The 17,527-nt window shown below is 39.5% G+C and overlaps 1 protein-coding gene across 1 annotated transcript; it reads left to right on the top strand.

Moving 5' to 3' along the window:
- The first annotated feature begins 219 nt into the window (after window positions 1-219).
- Window positions 220-9,503, top strand: LOC145876134 (uncharacterized). Its single transcript, XM_082971916.1, has 2 exons — window positions 220-800; window positions 5,438-9,503. Exons 1-2 carry the CDS (start codon window positions 446-448, stop codon window positions 7,015-7,017), a joined length of 1,935 nt encoding a protein of 644 aa, XP_082828042.1. The 5' UTR covers window positions 220-445; the 3' UTR covers window positions 7,018-9,503.
- Window positions 9,504-17,527: the final 8,024 nt, after the last annotated feature.

Genomic DNA, 17,527 nt, shown 5'->3' with positions numbered 1-17,527 from the left:
TCTTTGTACGTGTTGATATAATATTCATATTTAATGGAGAGGAAAAACGTTTCCCTAAACTGCTTTATAATATTATAATTCAATGAAGAAGAATAAAAATAGTTTTCCCTCCTCAACTGCGTTTCCTCCCTCCAGACAGCAGATGGCGATATGTGTCTTTCAGGCGATGTTTCTAGTGTGACGTATAATCTAGTGGACGGAACTCTTCTTCAACAACTGCAGCCACCTCGGTAGCTCGCTAGGCGACAAAGTCTGAACATTCAAGCTGTTTGGACAATTTCGTGGTTTAATTGCCACTGTGATTTAAACATACTTATTTGGAAACAACTAGCTACACCATTTAATTTAATATTTACGTTGTAAGTCAACTAGCTGGCTGGTTAAGTTAGCACTAGTCTAGTCGCTAATGCTAACTAGCTATTATCTCTAGCTAACATCTCCGACCATGAGTTCACTAAGCTACTCTCCTCCTGTTAAAGAAGCGGAGGTCTGCTGGACGGAGAAAGAAGCTCTGGTGAAAGAGGAGGAGGAGGAGGAAGAGGAGGCTGTTACAATACAAAAACAAGTAGAGGGTGAGGCTGTTACCGTGAAAGAAGAAGAAGAGAAAGACGTTTCAGTGAAAGAAGAGGAGGATATTACTGTGAAAGAAGAGGAGGAAGATGCAGTTTTTGGAGTGGAGGATGACGTGAAAGAAGATGAAGACGTTTTTGGATTGAAGGATGAAGAGGGGGAGATTACTGTCACATTAGAGGAGGACGAAGAAGAGAAGACTGGAGAGCTGATTAACACCAGTAAATACAGTGAGTACTATCTAATAAAACAGGGACATTGATCTCATTAACACCAGTAAATACAGTGAGTACTATCTAATAAAACAGGGACATTGATCTGATTAACACCAGTAAATACAGTGAGTACTATCTAATAAAACAGGGACATTGATCTGATTAACACCAGTAAATACAGTGAGTACTATCTAATAAAACAGGGACATTGATCTGATTAACACCAGTAAATACAGTGAGTACTATCTAATAAAACAGGGACATTGATCTGATTAACACCAGTAAATACAGTGAGTACTATCTAATAAAACAGGGACATTGATCTGATTAACACCAGTAAATACAGTGAGTACTATCTAATAAAACAGGGACATTGATCTGATTAACACCAGTAAATACAGTGAGTACTATCTAATAAAACAGGGACATTGATCTGGTTAACACCAGTAAATACAGTGAGTACTATCTTATAAAACAGGGACATTGATCTGATTAACACCAGTAAATACAGTGAGTACTATCTAATAAAACAGGGACATTGATCTGATTAACACCAGTAAATACAGTGAGTACTATCTAATAAAACAGGGACATTGATCTGATTCACACCAGTAAATACAGTGAGTACTATCTAATAAAACAGGGACATTGATCTGATTAACACCAGTAAATACAGTGAGTACTATCTAATAAAACAGGGACATTGATCTGATTAACACCAGTAAATACAGTGAGTACTATCTAATAAAACAGGGACATTGATCTGATTAACACCAGTAAATACAGTGAGTACTATCTAATAAAACAGGGACATTGATCTGATTAACACCAGTAAATACAGTGAGTACTATCTAATAAAACAGGGACATTGTTCTGGTTAACACCAGTAAATACAGTGAGTACTATCTTATAAAACAGGGACACAAACTCTGCAGTTGTTGAACTAATGTGTGATTTTTAAAAGGGCATTCTACACTCAAATATGTTTTTGTACTGTATGAATTGTTCATGACGTCCTCCAGGGATTTTTTAACTTTTCCTGTTGAAAAGTGATATAAATACAGTAAAGTATAAACACACTAATGGGAAACAAATAAATGTTTTGAGCAAAATAGTGTTTTTTTAACAACTGCAAACTAGAAGGAGTGAGTGATGTCATAGTAAGGCCTCCAAGGAGTTGGCTTGATGGGAAGTCATGATGTCATCCAATAGGAGACTGATCTTCATGTGAATATTCATTATTCTTTTTAAAATCCTTCCTGTTCTGTCAAGTTGTTTGTTGATCATTGCTAGAAAGCCGTTTTCAAGTCTTGCCATTGACTTTCAAGATGATTTAAGTCCAAACTGTAACTAGGCCACTCAGGAACATTCAATGTCATCTTGGTAAGCTCCTCCAGTGTAGATTTGGCCTTGTGGTTTAGGTTATTGTCCTGTTAGGACGGTTTTCTGTATTCAGATCTCTGAAATGCTCTCTACCTACGTAACATTTAGTGTCTCCTTATGTTACGCTGGGAAAACAGTTTTTATGGGCACAGAAATCCTAAATAATTTCAGAGTTTGCTAAATCCAATGGTTCTAACCGAGAGTCACCTTAACTTTATTGACAACACCCAAATAGATACTGTCATTAACGTCGTTCTTCAATAATTACACATAATACTTAATACTGTAGCTGTTTAGTTACAGTCACATGTTCAACTATCATCAGCTGATCCAGGAAATCATTTTCTGAATGACAGTCACATGACAAACATCATGACATGCAACAACAACCAAAGTGCTTCTTCATTCATTACTCTGGTAAAGACAGTTATGCCGTGCTCCACGTTGGATCCAACATCCCAAACAAATGTATGTTTATAAAGTGTTATTGTCTGCTTGATTTACAGTAGGGTCTTGTTAGTCTGTTTGGACACAGAGATACTTAGCTCATAATGTGTAGAGAACTGTTCCTTGATGGATAGGCTATTGTTCAGGACATTTAGAATGACAACACATTACAGAGTAGCCTAGTGGGATTATTCACAAAATTATCTGGTGATCAGGTTATGAAATGTCACGACAAAAACATTTTAGTTTCCATGTTTCACCTGAAATATTAAATGATTTATAGTCCTAGGTCTATGTTATTGTTAGGTGAAGTTATGGGTCTTACAGTTGGTCTATGTTATTGTTAGGTGAAGTTATGGGCCAATTTGTTAAACACTTAGTGTACAAACCCTCATTGTCAGGCTGATGGCAAAGCCAAAGAGCATTTTACTGGTTGAAGTGTTTTTTAAGTATAAAGCAGTTGATATGCGACAATAACACAAACATATTAAGCAGGTGATTCAAGCGAGTCTTACAATTATAATCCATATTTAATGTGAAATGCACTCATAAGCAACCTGTAAATGGAGGCTATATTTGCTGTCAGCCTATGAGAACTCCCCTGAGTTTTCCCCCACGGTGGTGAATTAGTGAATAGACACAGAGCTTAATGTGAGTTTCCTTGAGTAGCACTCCTGATCTTGTGCTGTATTATTCAGAATACATTGTGAAAACTAAAATCTTTGCTCACTATTTTTTGCTCCAGGCATATATACTACATCCATAACTAGTGGTTTCCTCATTACCAGATATACTACATCCATAACTAGTGGTTTCCTCATTACCAGATATACTACATCCATAACTAGTGGTTTCCTCATTAGCAGATATACTACATCCATAACTAGTGGTTTCCTCATTACCAGATATACTACATCCATAACTAGTGGTTTCCTCATTACCAGATATACTACATCCATAACTAGTGGTTTCCTCATTACCAGATATACTACATCCATAACTAGTGGTTTCCTCATTACCAGATATACTACATCCATAACTAGTGGTTTCCTCATTACCAGATATACTACATCTATAACTAGTGGTTTCCTCATTAGCAGATATACTACATCCATAACTAGTGGTTTCCACATTACCAGATATACTACATCCATAACTAGTGGTTTCCTCATTACCAGATATACTACATCCATAACTAGTGGTTTCCTCATTAGCAGATATACTACATCCATAACTAGTGGTTTCCTCATTACCAGATATACTACATCCATAACTAGTGGTTTCCTCATTACCAGATATACTACATCCATAACTAGTGGTTTCCTCATTACCAGATATACTACATCCATAACTAGTGGTTTCCTCATTACCAGATATACTACATCCATAACGAGTGGTTTCCTCATTACCAGATATACTACATCCATAACTAGTGGTTTCCTCATTAGCAGATATACTACATCCATAACTAGTGGTTTCCTCATTAGCAGATATACTACATCCATAACTAGTGGTTTCCTCATTACCAGATATACTACATCCATAACTAGTGGTTTCCTCATTACCAGATATACTACATCCATAACTAGTGGTTTCCTCATTAGCAGATATACTACATCCATAACTAGTGGTTTCCTCATTACCAGATATACTACATCCATAACTAGTGGATTCCTCATTACCAGATATACTACATCCATAACTAGTGGTTTCCTCATTAGCAGATATACTACATCCATAACTAGTGGTTTCCTCATTACCAGATATACTACATCCATAACTAGTGGTTTCCTCATTACCAGATATACTACATCCATAACTAGTGGTTTCCTCATTACCAGATATACTACATCCATAACTAGTGGTTTCCTCATTAGCAGATATACTACATCCATAACTAGTGGTTTCCTCATTACCAGATATACTACATCCATAACTAGTGGATTCCTCATTACCAGATATACTACATCCATAACTAGTGGTTTCCTCATTAGCAGATATACTACATCCATAACTAGTGGTTTCCTCATTACCAGATATACTACATCCATAACTAGTGGTTTCCTCATTACCAGATATACTACATCCATAACTAGTGGTTTCCTCATTACCAGATATACTACATCCATAACTAGTGGTTTCCTCATTACCAGATATACTACATCCATAACTAGTGGTTTCCTCATTACCAGATATACTAGTGGTTTCCTCATTACCAGATATACTACATCCATAACTAGTGGTTTCCTCATTACCAGATATACTACATCCATAACTAGTGGTTTCCTCATTACCAGATATACTACATCCATAACTAGTGGTTTCCTCATTACCAGATATACTACATCCATAACTAGTGGTTTCCTCATTACCAGATATACTACATCCATAACTAGTGGTTTCCTCATTAGCAGATATACTACATCCATAACTAGTGGTTTCCTCATTACCAGATATACTACATCCATAACTAGCTGTTTCCTCATTAGCAGGGAGGTGTTTCTGCAATCAAATTGTGTGCGCATTGCCCTCGTGCTGCAATTTTAGCAAACACAGGGCCTATATTGGAAACCAAAAGTCATCTGGCGCACTGCTTAGGATTTCAACAACTTTAATAACTTATTTCTAGTTACTACTAATGTGAAAACAAGACAAAATGTGATTGTTGCTAAGTTAACTGTCTTAATGGTCAAATCATTTAACAGAAGTCAATTGTTGTACAAGTTCATGGGTATGCTCTGGGCATCACCTTTTACCTCAAATAAACAGTGGATTTCTGCTGTCGTGGGCCTTTAACCATCTGTCTGACTTTGTTCTCACAGGAGAGAGACGGGACTATTGTGGATCCTCTGGGGAGCCTCAGCAACATCATGATGCTGATGAGGCAGAGAAGAGTCTCTCCAGATCAGAACTCCTCAAGAAACACCAGCGAGTTCACACAGGAGAGAAATCTCACTGCTGCTCTGACTGTGGGAAAAGATTAAACTCTTCACTAGGCCTTAAAATACATCAAAGAATTCACACAGGAGAGAAATCTTATGGCTGTGATCAATGTGGGAAGAGTTTTACTGACTCTAGCAGTCTGACTCAACACCAGAGAACACACACAGGAGAGAAACCTTATGGCTGTGATCAATGTGGGAAGAGTTTTTGTCAATCTAGCCATCTGACTCAACACCAGAGAACACACACACGAGAGAAACCTTATAGCTGTACTCAATGTGGGAAGAGTTTTGTTACATCTAGCCAGCTCACATTACACCAGAGAACACACACAGGAGAGAAAACTTATTGCTGTGGTCAATGTGGGAAGAGTTTTACTAACTCTAGCAGTCTGACTCTACACCAGAGAAGACACACGGGAGAAAAACCTTATAGCTGTGGTCAATGTGGGAAGAGTTTTGTTCAATCTAGCCATCTGACTCAACACCAGAGAACACACACACGAGAGAAACCTTATAGCTGTGGTCAATGTGGGAAGAGTTTTACTAAATCTAGCAGTCTGACTAAACACCAGAGAATACACACAGGAGAGAAACCGTATAGCTGTGATCAATGTGGAAAGAGTTTTACTAAATCTAGCAGTCTGACTAAACACCAGAGAATACACACAGGAGAAAAATCTTATAGCTGTGGTCAATGTGGGAAGAGTTATGTTAAATATGCACATCTGACTCGACACCAGAGAACACACACAGGAGAAAAACCTTATAGCTGTGGTCAATGTGGGAAGAGTTTTGTTCAATCTAGCCATCTGACTCTACACCAGAGAATACACACAGGAGAGAAATCTTATAGCTGTTGTCAATGTGGAAAGAGTTTTGCTGCATCTGGCAGCCTGACTCGACACCAGAGAACACATACAGGAGAGAAATCTTATAGCTGTTGTCAATGTGGAAAGAGTTTTGCTGCATCTGGCAGTCTGACTCGACACCAGCGAGTACACACAGGAGAGAAACCATTCCACTGTTCAGATTGTGGGAAAAGATTCTCAACTTCACAGAATTTGAAGACGCACCAGAGAACACACACAGGAGAGAAACCTTTTAGCTGTGATCAATGTGGGAAGAGTTTTACTACATCTAGCAGTCTGACTAAACACCAGAGAATACACACAGATGATAAACCTTATAGCTGTGATCAATGTGGGAAGAGTTTTGTTAAATCTACACATCTGACAGTGCACCAGAGAACACACACAGGAGAGAAACCTTATAGCTGTACTCAATGTGGAAAGAGTTTTACTAAATCTAGCAGTCTGACTCTACACCAGAGAATACACACAGGAGAAAAACCTTATAGCTGTGGTCAATGTGGGAAGAGTTTTGTTCAATCTACAGATCTGAGAGTGCACCAGAGAATACACAGAGGAGAGAAACCTCTTAGCTGTGACCATAGATAATCTGATAAAAGATCTCTGATCAAATATTAGAAAATACATTAAGGAGTTGTTTCATGATATCAATGAATTAATGTCACAATGTAGAATGTTTAAACATTGTAGTAGGAGTATTTTAATGATGTCACAATGTAGAACCCTAAACGTTTGTCCCCTGTTCTATTGATTTCAACATGATATGGATATTAGCCTCAGGGGGAAAATCCAGGCTCTGAAATGGAAGAGTTACTATTTATGAGATTTAACAAAAAGTGACTAACACAAAAAGAGTTGTGTTACACTCACCACGTTGGTGACGCACTGGAATCACAATGCAACACTTCAAAATGTAGATAGCTGTTTTCTACAAATTGTCCTCTAACCAGGGATGTACACATTATTCCCAGATTCCGTGTGGTTTTGGAGCTGTTAGTTTTAACAGGACTTGCAACCTCATCTCCCTTCTGTCACACAAATGATTTTAGCGATGAGTTATGACAAATAAGTGTTGTGTTCCTTTGTTTAGGGACCCCTAAATTTAAATGTTTCACTCCAAAATGTAGCTGACTGTCTTCGGCAGGTTGTCCTCTAACCAGTGAGGTAAAATATATCTCCCATTTCCATGTGTTTTTTAGTTGTGTTAGTTTCAACAGCACGTACAACCTGATTTCCCCCCTAATCGATATCAGTGATTTATTGCTACTTGTCAAAACAACAGTGTTTCTGGTGCTTGTGCAGTTTATAAGGTGCTTGTTTTTAAAAAGTAATATGATTATTGTGGCAGATGTTTGTGTATATAGCACATGTTATGTTTAGGTTTTCAATTTATCACAAACTGTTTCTGCATATTGGTTATTGATTTGTACATGTTAAAACTGTGTTTTGACATTGGGGATATCCCACCTAGAAAAATGTAATTGAAAATACTTTGAAAAAAGGACTATGCAACCAAATATTTATTTATGCAACCAACTGACAATTTTTGGTACAATTATATTGACATTGTTGCCCTGCTATTAGAATATCAGGGTTCATTCTCAGATGTGCCAACCCAAATGTACTATAGCATGACATTGGGGACTGGGCCCCGATCCAACAACATGCCTATCTAGTGAACCCTGAGAAGAGAGAGAAGCTCGAAATCAGACATGTCCGTGGTGAGGACAACTTGGTTGCTGATTGTGGGCAGTTAAAAAGTTTTGCGTTAGCCAGTGCGTTGCCATTGATTACAATTTATTTTGACTGGTTTTTTGGCGATGAGTTTTATCTCTTATTCTTTTCTGTATTTTTCATTCCAAGGGGACCAGAGTTCTAGAAGGGGGAAAAAATATAAAAAATCCAGAAGCGTTTTAGGAAGACAAGGTTTTTTTCTTGTTTTTAATTGTTGACATCCAGTAGACACCATGTTTATATTGGTGAAGGTGAAGCATTGTAGTTGATTATAATGTGAAATTGAAGTTGTTTTCTGTTGCTGGTGAGCAAACTTTTAAGGTGTTAGTCTTTGGTTTTTCCATTTTGTTTTGAGGTTTGACTTTAGCACGTCTAGCTCGTTAGCACGTCTAGCTCGTTAGCACGTCTAGCTCGTTAGCACGTCTAGCTCGTTAGCACGTCTAGCTCGTTAGCACGTAGGACGCACTGATTGGTGTCACCTCGTTAGTCAGTATGTGTTACACCTGTGCTGGCTTGTCCATCTCGTTAGTGGGAAGGTGTTTCACCTGAGCTGGTCCAGGTTCTATTTAAGAGTGTCTGGCCCAGTGCTCCAGTTGTCTTGATACATGTGGAGAGTCAACACCTTTAGTTGCTCCACCTTTTTGGTTTGCTTCCTGTCTTTAAGTTTGGTGTGGGTTTTTCTTTTGTTTGCCTCTTCTTGGGCAGATTTAGTGGGTCTCATGGTGGGTGTCTTTTAGGTCCCAGTTGTTGTTACTCGTCAACTTTCAGTGGACACTGAGAGCAAAATTGCAAGATTATGTTATAATACTTTTATTGCATCAAATGGTTGTTTTATGCAACAGATTAGAGGGTTCTTAGAACTATTGTGTCTGTGTTCTACTGAGGATGGGCCTCTGGGAGAAAACACTGACAGGAGATTTACAATGTCTTTTGGGTGATAAAACCTAAAGAGACTGCATTCCAGAGCATGAGATAATGTTTCTGTTCTATATGGTACCAGGGAGAGATGACCCCAGGGCCAGACCCTGGTCTCTACACAAAGAGTACTGTTTTTACAGCAGATACTGTCTGCTGAGAATTATAAGTATCTTTCATACAAATCTTAACCTTGTGACCCGTTCTATACATCTGTTGTTGGTCATGTAGGTTAAAAGGGGTGTATCTTGGCTATAAAAGACCATTGTACTTTTGTATTGTGGCTCTCAACGAATCATCTGGGGGTGATTCATCGACCAGCCATCATTATCGTAGAGCACTCAATTGATTCACTTTATATGTGTGTTGTATTGACCTGCTCCCTTATTATTAAGTGAATAAAGATTGAGTTTTAGTATAACTCTGACTTGTGTGATAAGTTTGTCTCATTTGATATGAAAGAAATTAACCACCACATTTGGCGATGGGGATGTGAATCTTCACTTGGTGACTGCTCCTGATGACCTGGGTAAATGGTGCAGTTTTTAGAAAATCCTCTGAGTGTGTATTTCTGTGTGAGGGGCACCTTGGAGGCGTAAACAGGGCCGAGGCAGTAGGCTCTGAGTGTGTAGTATTGTACATGTAACGTTATGCCCCCTTGTGAGTTAATAGTATTGCATGCTGTAGCAGGCTATATAAAGAGGAAGACCTCCATTGACGATTCAGTTCGTTGTAACATCTGGTCTGGACAGGTCACTGTCCTTAGTTAGTTAGTTAGTTAGTTAACGAAGCTAACGTTAGCTAGTTCATTATCACAAAAGTGAGAACTGCTCTTGATTGGAAACTTACATTAATGAGTGTAAAGCCATGTTGGCTTTATGGAAACGATATACAATATATGGGAAAGAATATAGTTGAGGAAATAATCCAAACCTAGTTGTGCCTAGTTAGGACATAACGTTAGCTAGCTAGCTAACGGTACTGTACTGTAGCTCATACAACGCCGACGGTCAAACCCGGCTTTCTAATATTAACGTTAATTAACTATAGTAACGTTATGGAAGATATTCACAGAAAACTATCATTGTCTTCGTTATTCATTATTAGTATGTTATATTATTATAATACATTATTTCGAGACATATTCAGAGCCAAACATCAACCCAACATAACCTTTTTAACTGTTGTCCCATCCAAACTTGTCACCATCGTTTTCAGTTGTAATTGCGAAGTTCCCGGAAGAAGTCCAGCAACAACGGAGGTTCCTCGATGAACCCACCTTCTAACAAGTTCTTTGAAGAACCTTTTGGGGCTGTTTTTCATTGACCAAGAACCCTACGGTTCTTAGGGGATCTGAGAACAACTCCAGTTGAACCCTTCATTTTTAGAGTGTAGTCGGCTCTATTTACTCTCAGATTCAAACATGATGATTAGTATCAACGATCAAGTCAGCTCCAATACAGTATGAGGTGAGACGGTGAACTGATGTTGAACTGGGCAGTCAGCTGCTGCTGCTCCAATACAGTATGAGGTGAGACGGTGAACTGATGTTGAACTGGGCAGTCAGCTGCTGCTGCTCCAATACAGTATGAGGTGAGACGGTGAACTGATGTTGAACTGGGCAGTCAGCTGCTGCTGCTCCAATACAGTATGAGGTGAGACGGTGAACTGATGTTGAACTGGGCAGTCAGCTGCTGCTGCTCCAATACAGTATGAGGTGAGACGTGAACTGATGTTGAACCGGGCAGTCAGCTGCTGCTGCTCCAATACAGTATGAGGTGAGACGGTGAATATGTACATGTAGGTAGAGTTATTAAAGTGACTATGCATAGATGATAACAGAGAGTGGGGGGGGGGGGGGGGCTTCCTCTGACACCGCCTGGTAAAGAGGTCCTGGATGGCAGGAAGCTTGGCCCCAGTGATGTACTGGGCTGTACGCACTACCCTCTGTAGTGCCTTGCGGTCGGAGGCAGAGCAGTTGCCATACCAGGCAGAGATGCAACCAGTCAGGATGCTCTCGATGGTGCAGCTGTAGAAGCTTTTGAGGATCTGAGGACCCATGCTAAATCTTTTCAGTCTCTTGAGGAGGAATAGGTTTTGTCGTGCCCTCTTCACGATTATCTTGGTGTGCTTGGACCATGATAGTTTGTTAGTGATGTGGACACCAAGGAACTTGAAGCTCTCAACCTGCTCCACTACAGCCCCGTCGATGAGAATGGGGGCGTGCTGTCTTCCTTTTCCTGTAGTCCACAATCATCTCCTTTGTCTTGATCATGTTGAGAGAGCGGTTGTTTTTCTTGCACCACACGGCCAGGTCTCTGACCTCCTCCCTATAGGCTGTCTCATCGTTGTTGGTGATCAGGCCTACCACTATTGTGGCATCGGCAAACTTAATGATGGTGTTGGAGTCGTGCCTGGCCGTGCAGTCATGAGTGAACAGGGACTACAGGAGGAGACTGAGCAGCACCCCAGAGGGGCCCCTGTGTTGAGGATCAGCGTGGCGGGTGTGTTGTTACCTACCCTTAAAAAACCTCTCTGGGCTACGCAACAGCCAGTGTAATCCCGTGGCGCGATATTCAAATACCTTAGAAATGCTATTACTTCAATTTCTCAAACATATGACTATTTTACACCATTTTAAAGACAAGACTCTCGTTAATCTAACCACACTGTCCGATTTCAAAAAGGCTTTACAACGAAAGCAAAACATTAGATTATGTCAGCGGAGTACCCAGCCAGAAATAATCAGACACCCATTTTTCAAGCTAGCATATAATGTCACATAAACCCAAACCACAGCTAAATGCAGCACTAACCTTTGATGATCTTCATCAGATGACAATCCTAGGACATTATGTTATACAATACATGCATGTTTTGTTCAATCAAGTTCATATTTATATCAAAAACCAGCTTTTTACATTAGCATGTGACGTTCAGAACTAGCATTCCCACCGAACACTTCCGGTGAATTTACTAAATTACTCACGATAAACGTTCACAAAAAACATAACAATTATTTTAAGAATTATAGATACAGAATTCCTTTATGCACTCGCTATGTCCGATTTTAAAATAGCTTTTCGGTGAAAGCACATTTTGCAATATTTTGAGTAGATAGCCCAGCATCACAGGGCTAGCTATTTAGACACCCACCAAGTTTAGCCCTCACCAAAGTCAGATTTACTATACGAAAAATGTTATTACCTTTGCTGTTCTTCGTCAGAATACACTCCCAGGACTTCTACTTCAATAACAAATGTTGGTTTGGTTCAAAATAATCCATAGTTATGTTCAAATATCCTCTGTTTTGTTCGTGCGTTCAAGACACTATCCGAAGGGTAAATAAGGGTGACGCGCCCGACGCGTTTCGTGACAAAACATTTCTAAATATTCCATTACCGTACTTCGAAGCATGTCAACCGCTGATTAAAATCAATTTTGATGCCATTTTTCTCATAAAAAAGCGATAATATTCCGACCGGGAAAGCGTGTTTAGTTCAAAGACAGAGAAAATAAAAACATGGGGTCGCCTCGTGCATGCGCCTCAGTCTCATTGTCCTCTGATAGACCACTTACCAAAGGCGCTAATGTTTTTCAGCCAGGGGCTGCAAAGACATCATTCAGCTTTTTCCCGAGTTCTGAGAGCCTATGGGAGCCGTAGGAAGTGTCACGTTACAGCAAAGATCCTAAGTTTTCAATAAAGAGAGTCAAGAAGCCCAAGGAATGGTCAGAGAGGGCACTTCCTGTACAGAATCTTCTCAGGTTTTTGCCTGCCATATGAGCTCTGTTATACTCACAGACACCATTCAAACAGTTTTAGAAACTTTAGGGTGTTTTCTATCCAAAGCCAATTATATGCATATTCTAGTTTCTGGGCAGCAGTAATAACCAGATTAAATCAGGGACGTTTTTTATCCGGCCGTGTAAATACTGCCCCCTACCCCTAACAGGTTAAAAAACATGAGCTGGCGCACACCCAGAAAAATAGTTTGTGTGGAGGTGCTGACTAACGGCGAATAAACTATAAACTATCAAAATAAAGTTGCACACTCCATATATAAACTCCCAGTAATTTATTGGGTATTTACCAACGTTTCGGCATCATTGTGCCTTCCTCAGGGTGATGTCATGAATACTTCAACCAGGTTCTGTAGACAAACAGTGCAATTAGTGCAACCAATGACAATAGAGAGGGGTGTGTCATAATGATTAAGTTAATTAAAATGAATTAGTGAAACTGTTAAAAAATATATGACATTAAATATTTTACTGTATTGTTATCATATAGAAACATCATGGAATATTGTACATCATATTAAATATATTACTCTATTGTTATCATATAGAAACATCATGGAATATTGTACATCATATTAAATATATTACTCTATTGTTATCATATAGAAACATCATGGAATATTGTACATTATATGACCATCAACATACATTATTGTTTCATTCAATTTCACATAATAAGGATATTTAATATTTTCAAGTTCAGAAGTCAGAACCCATCACCTGCTATGTAAAATAGACAGAAGAATGCACAATGGTCAATGCTATCTGGGATCCTTGGGACATCCTACCCTAAACCCTAACCTTAACCCCTACCTTAACCATTTTAAATGTCAACTTCAATGGGCTAGGGACGTCCCAAGGATGCATCTCTACCTAGAAATACATGATCTAAGTGATTGATAGTTGGTATTCAGCAGTCATAAAGCCTCATTTACTTTAATGAACTACTAAAATAGTGATTTTATCAGACAGCATAGACAGCAGCTCTACACTTTATTGACTGACTGATCCATTCATCCTTCCATCCCTCCTCCCAACATCTCTTTACATTGCTTATGCATATTTGGTGGCCTGACTGTATCCATACTATATCAGAAGCCCATCCTGGTAGATCTGAACCTAATGCAGCTTGGAGTGATCAGATGACAGAAGTCACATTTAGGTGCCAGGTGTAACTGAGGCCATAGATGCTCCATATCCATTACTTTGAGTGGTTTATATAATATGACTAAATGTGTTTCTGTGTTGCAGGGGCAGTCAGAAATGGAACAGCAAGGCCACAGAACATGACATAAGCAGAGGTGTGGGAGACCACCTCAAGCCCCTGGTAGAGCCGGGGGTGGTGTTTACCACTCCACTACGCCTTCAGCAGGCTGGAAAAGTGGGATTGATACGGGTTTTCATACTAAGGTGGACTTGATTGGTCGGTCATTGGGTTAATTTGTTTTACAATATGTTCAAATCAAATCAAGCTTTATTTATACAGCACATGTCAGACATGGATGCAACACAATGGCTTCACAGGAAAAAACAATGAAAATAATCAGAAATATTTAGTACACAAATATGAGGATAAAAAACAATAATAACAACTGAAAGACTAATGAGCATTGTAAGGAAATGCCATTGATTAAAATATCAACAATATGATGCAATATCCAACCCACAATATAACTTGTTTTTTTAGGAGGGGTTCTGAAAGACACTATGGGGGTGTCCACTGGAAGTTGACTAGTAACAACAACTGGGACCTAAAAGACACCCACCATGAGACCCACTAAATCTGCCCAAGAAGAGGAAAACAAAAGAAAAACCCACACCAAACTTAAAGACAGGAAGCAAACCAAAAAGGTGGAGCAACTAAAGGTGTTGACTCTCCACATGTATCAAGACAACTGGAGCACTGGGCCAGACACTCTTAAATAGAACCTGGACCAGCTCAGGTGAAACACCTTCCCACTAACGAGATGGACAAGCCAGCACAGGTGTAACACATACTGACTAACGAGGTGACACCAATCAGTGCGTCCTACGTGCTAACGAGCTAGACGTGCTAACGAGCTAGACGGGCTAACGAGCTAGACGTGCTAACGAGCTAGACGTGCTGACGGAGCTAGACGTGCTAACGGGCTAGACGTGCTAACGTGCTAAAGTCCAACCTCAAAACATAAATGGAAAAACCAAAGCCTGTAACACCTTAAGACAACAAATATATCCTATATTTTTGTTGGACAAGTTTGCTCACCACCAACAGAAAACAACTTCCATTTCATATTATAATCAACTAAAATGCTTCACCTTCACCAATATAAACATGGTGTCTACTGGCTGTCAACAATTAAAATCAAGAAAAAACACGTATTTCTAAATAATAATATACAATAGGATTATTTGTTTCTCCTTTTTCTTTCTATAGAATCCTAAATCCCACTAGCTTCTAGAACACTCATCTTCCTAAAACCCACTAGCTTCTAGAACACTCCTCTTCCTAAATCCCACTAGCTTCTAGAACTCTCCTCTTCCTAAATCCCACTAGCTTCTAGAACTCTCGTCCCCTTGGAACGAGCCCAAACAAAACTCATCTCCAATACGGAAAAACGTGCAGTCAAAATAAATAAAGATCCATAGCAACGCACTAGCTAAACGCAAAACACAAATCTTATATCCATTTGGGGGGAAATCAGGTTGAACCTGCTCTTGAAACTAACACAACAAAACAAAAAACACATGGAAATGGAGATATCTTTTTCCTCACTGGTTAGAGGACAACCTGCAGAAGACAGTCAGCTACATTTTGGAGTGATGCAGTTAAATTTAGGGGTCCCTAAACAAAGGAACACAACACTTATTTGTCATAACTCATCGATATCATGTTGAAATCAATTGTGCCGAGAGGAGGGAGATGAGGTTGCAAGTCCTGTTAAAACTAACAGCTCAAAAACCACACGGAATCTGGGAATAATGTGTACATCCCTGGTTAGAGGACAATTTGTAGAAAACAGCTAGCTACATTTTGATTCAAGTGCGTAACCAACATGGTAAGTTTAACACAACTCTTTTTTTGTTAGTCACTTTTTGTTAAAACTCATAAATAGTAACTCTTCCATTTCAGAGCCTGGATTTTCCCCCTGAGGTTAATATCCATATCATGCTGAAATCAATAGAACAGGGAACAAACGTTTAGGGTTCTACATTGTGACATCATTAAAATACTCCTTCTACAATGTTAAAACATTCTACATTGTGAGATTTCATTTCATTGATATCATGAAACAATTCCTTCATGTATGTATTTTCTGATGTTTGATCAGAGATCTTTTATCAGAGCATCTCTTGTCACACTGATCACAGCTATAAGGCTTCTCTCCTGTGTGTGTTCTATGGTGAAGAGTCAGAGTGCTCAATGCAGCAAAACTCTTCTCACATTGACCACAGCTATAAGGTTTCTCTCCTGTGTGTCTTCTCTGGTGTCGAGTCAGAGAGCCAGATCGACCAAAACTCTTCCCACATTGATCACACCTATAAGGTTTCTCTCCTGTGTGTGTTCTCTGGTGTAGAGTCAGAGAGACAGATCGACCAAAACTCTTCCCACATTGATCACACCTATAAGGTTTCTCTCCTGTGTGTATTCTCTGGTGTAGAGTCAGAGAGCCAGATTGACTAAAACTCTTCCCACATTGATCACAGATATAAGGTTTCTCTCCTGTGTGTGTTCTCTGGTGTAGAGTCAGACTGCGAGATGCAGCAAAACTCTTCCCACATTGACCACAGATATAAGATTTATCTCCTGTGTGTGTTCTCTGGTGCACTGTCAGCCCTCCAGATACACCAAAACTCTTCCCACATTGATCACACCTATAAGGTTTCTCTCCTGTGTGTATTCTCTGGTGTGATACCAGATGGCCAGATTGACCAAAACACTTCCCACATTGATCACAGCTGTATGGTTTCTCTCCTGTGTGTATTCTCTGGTGTTGAGTCAGAGTGCCAAATGTAGTAAAACTCTTCCCACATTGATCACAGCTATAAGATTTCTCTCCTGTGTGTATTCTCTGGTGTAGAGTCAGAGAGTCAGATCGACCAAAACTCTTCCCACATTGATCACACCTATAAGGTTTCTCTCCTGTGTGTATTCTCTGGTGTGATATCAGGCTGCATGGCTGAGTAAAACTCCTCCCACATTGACCACAGTTATAAGGTCTCTCTCCTGTGTGTGTTCTCTGATGAATTTTAATGCCTGATGAGGTGAATCTCTTCCCACAGTCAGAGCAGCAGTGAGTTCTCTTCCCTGTGGATCTCTGCAGGTGTTTATTGAGGTGTTCTAATGTGGAGAGACTCTTCTCTGCCTCTTCAGCATCATGAGGTTGTTGAGGCTCCCCAGAGGATCCACGATAGTCCCATATCTCTCCTGTGTGAACAACAAAGTCAGACAGATGATTAAAGGCCCACAACAGCGGTAATCCACTGTAAAAGGTGATGCCAACAGCGGAGCCATGATGTTGGACAACAATTGACGTCTGTAATGAATGTTAAAATTATTTGATATTTGCCTTAAAATGAGCAAGAATAGTCATATTTTGTCTTGTTTTCACATTCGTAGTAACATAGATGATTGTAGGCTAGAAATAAGTTATTCATGTTGTTGAAA

This window comes from Salmo salar, unplaced genomic scaffold (assembly GCF_965601325.2).
Source record: "Salmo salar unplaced genomic scaffold, fSalSal1 ptg000436l, whole genome shotgun sequence".
Taxonomy (NCBI): Eukaryota; Metazoa; Chordata; class Actinopteri; order Salmoniformes; family Salmonidae; genus Salmo; species Salmo salar.
Note: the sequence above shows the minus strand (reverse complement) of the source record. Positions and strands in the feature narration are given on the sequence as shown.

Excerpts from the sequence above, each read along its gene's own strand:
- LOC145876134 (XM_082971916.1), top strand. The coding sequence starts at position 446 with ATGAGTTCACTAAGCTACTCTCCTCCTGTTAAAGAAGCGGAGGTCTGC. Across the intron at positions 801-5,437 it reads GATTAACACCAGTAAATACA|GAGAGAGACGGGACTATTGT; the intron begins GTGAGTACTATC and ends TTGTTCTCACAG.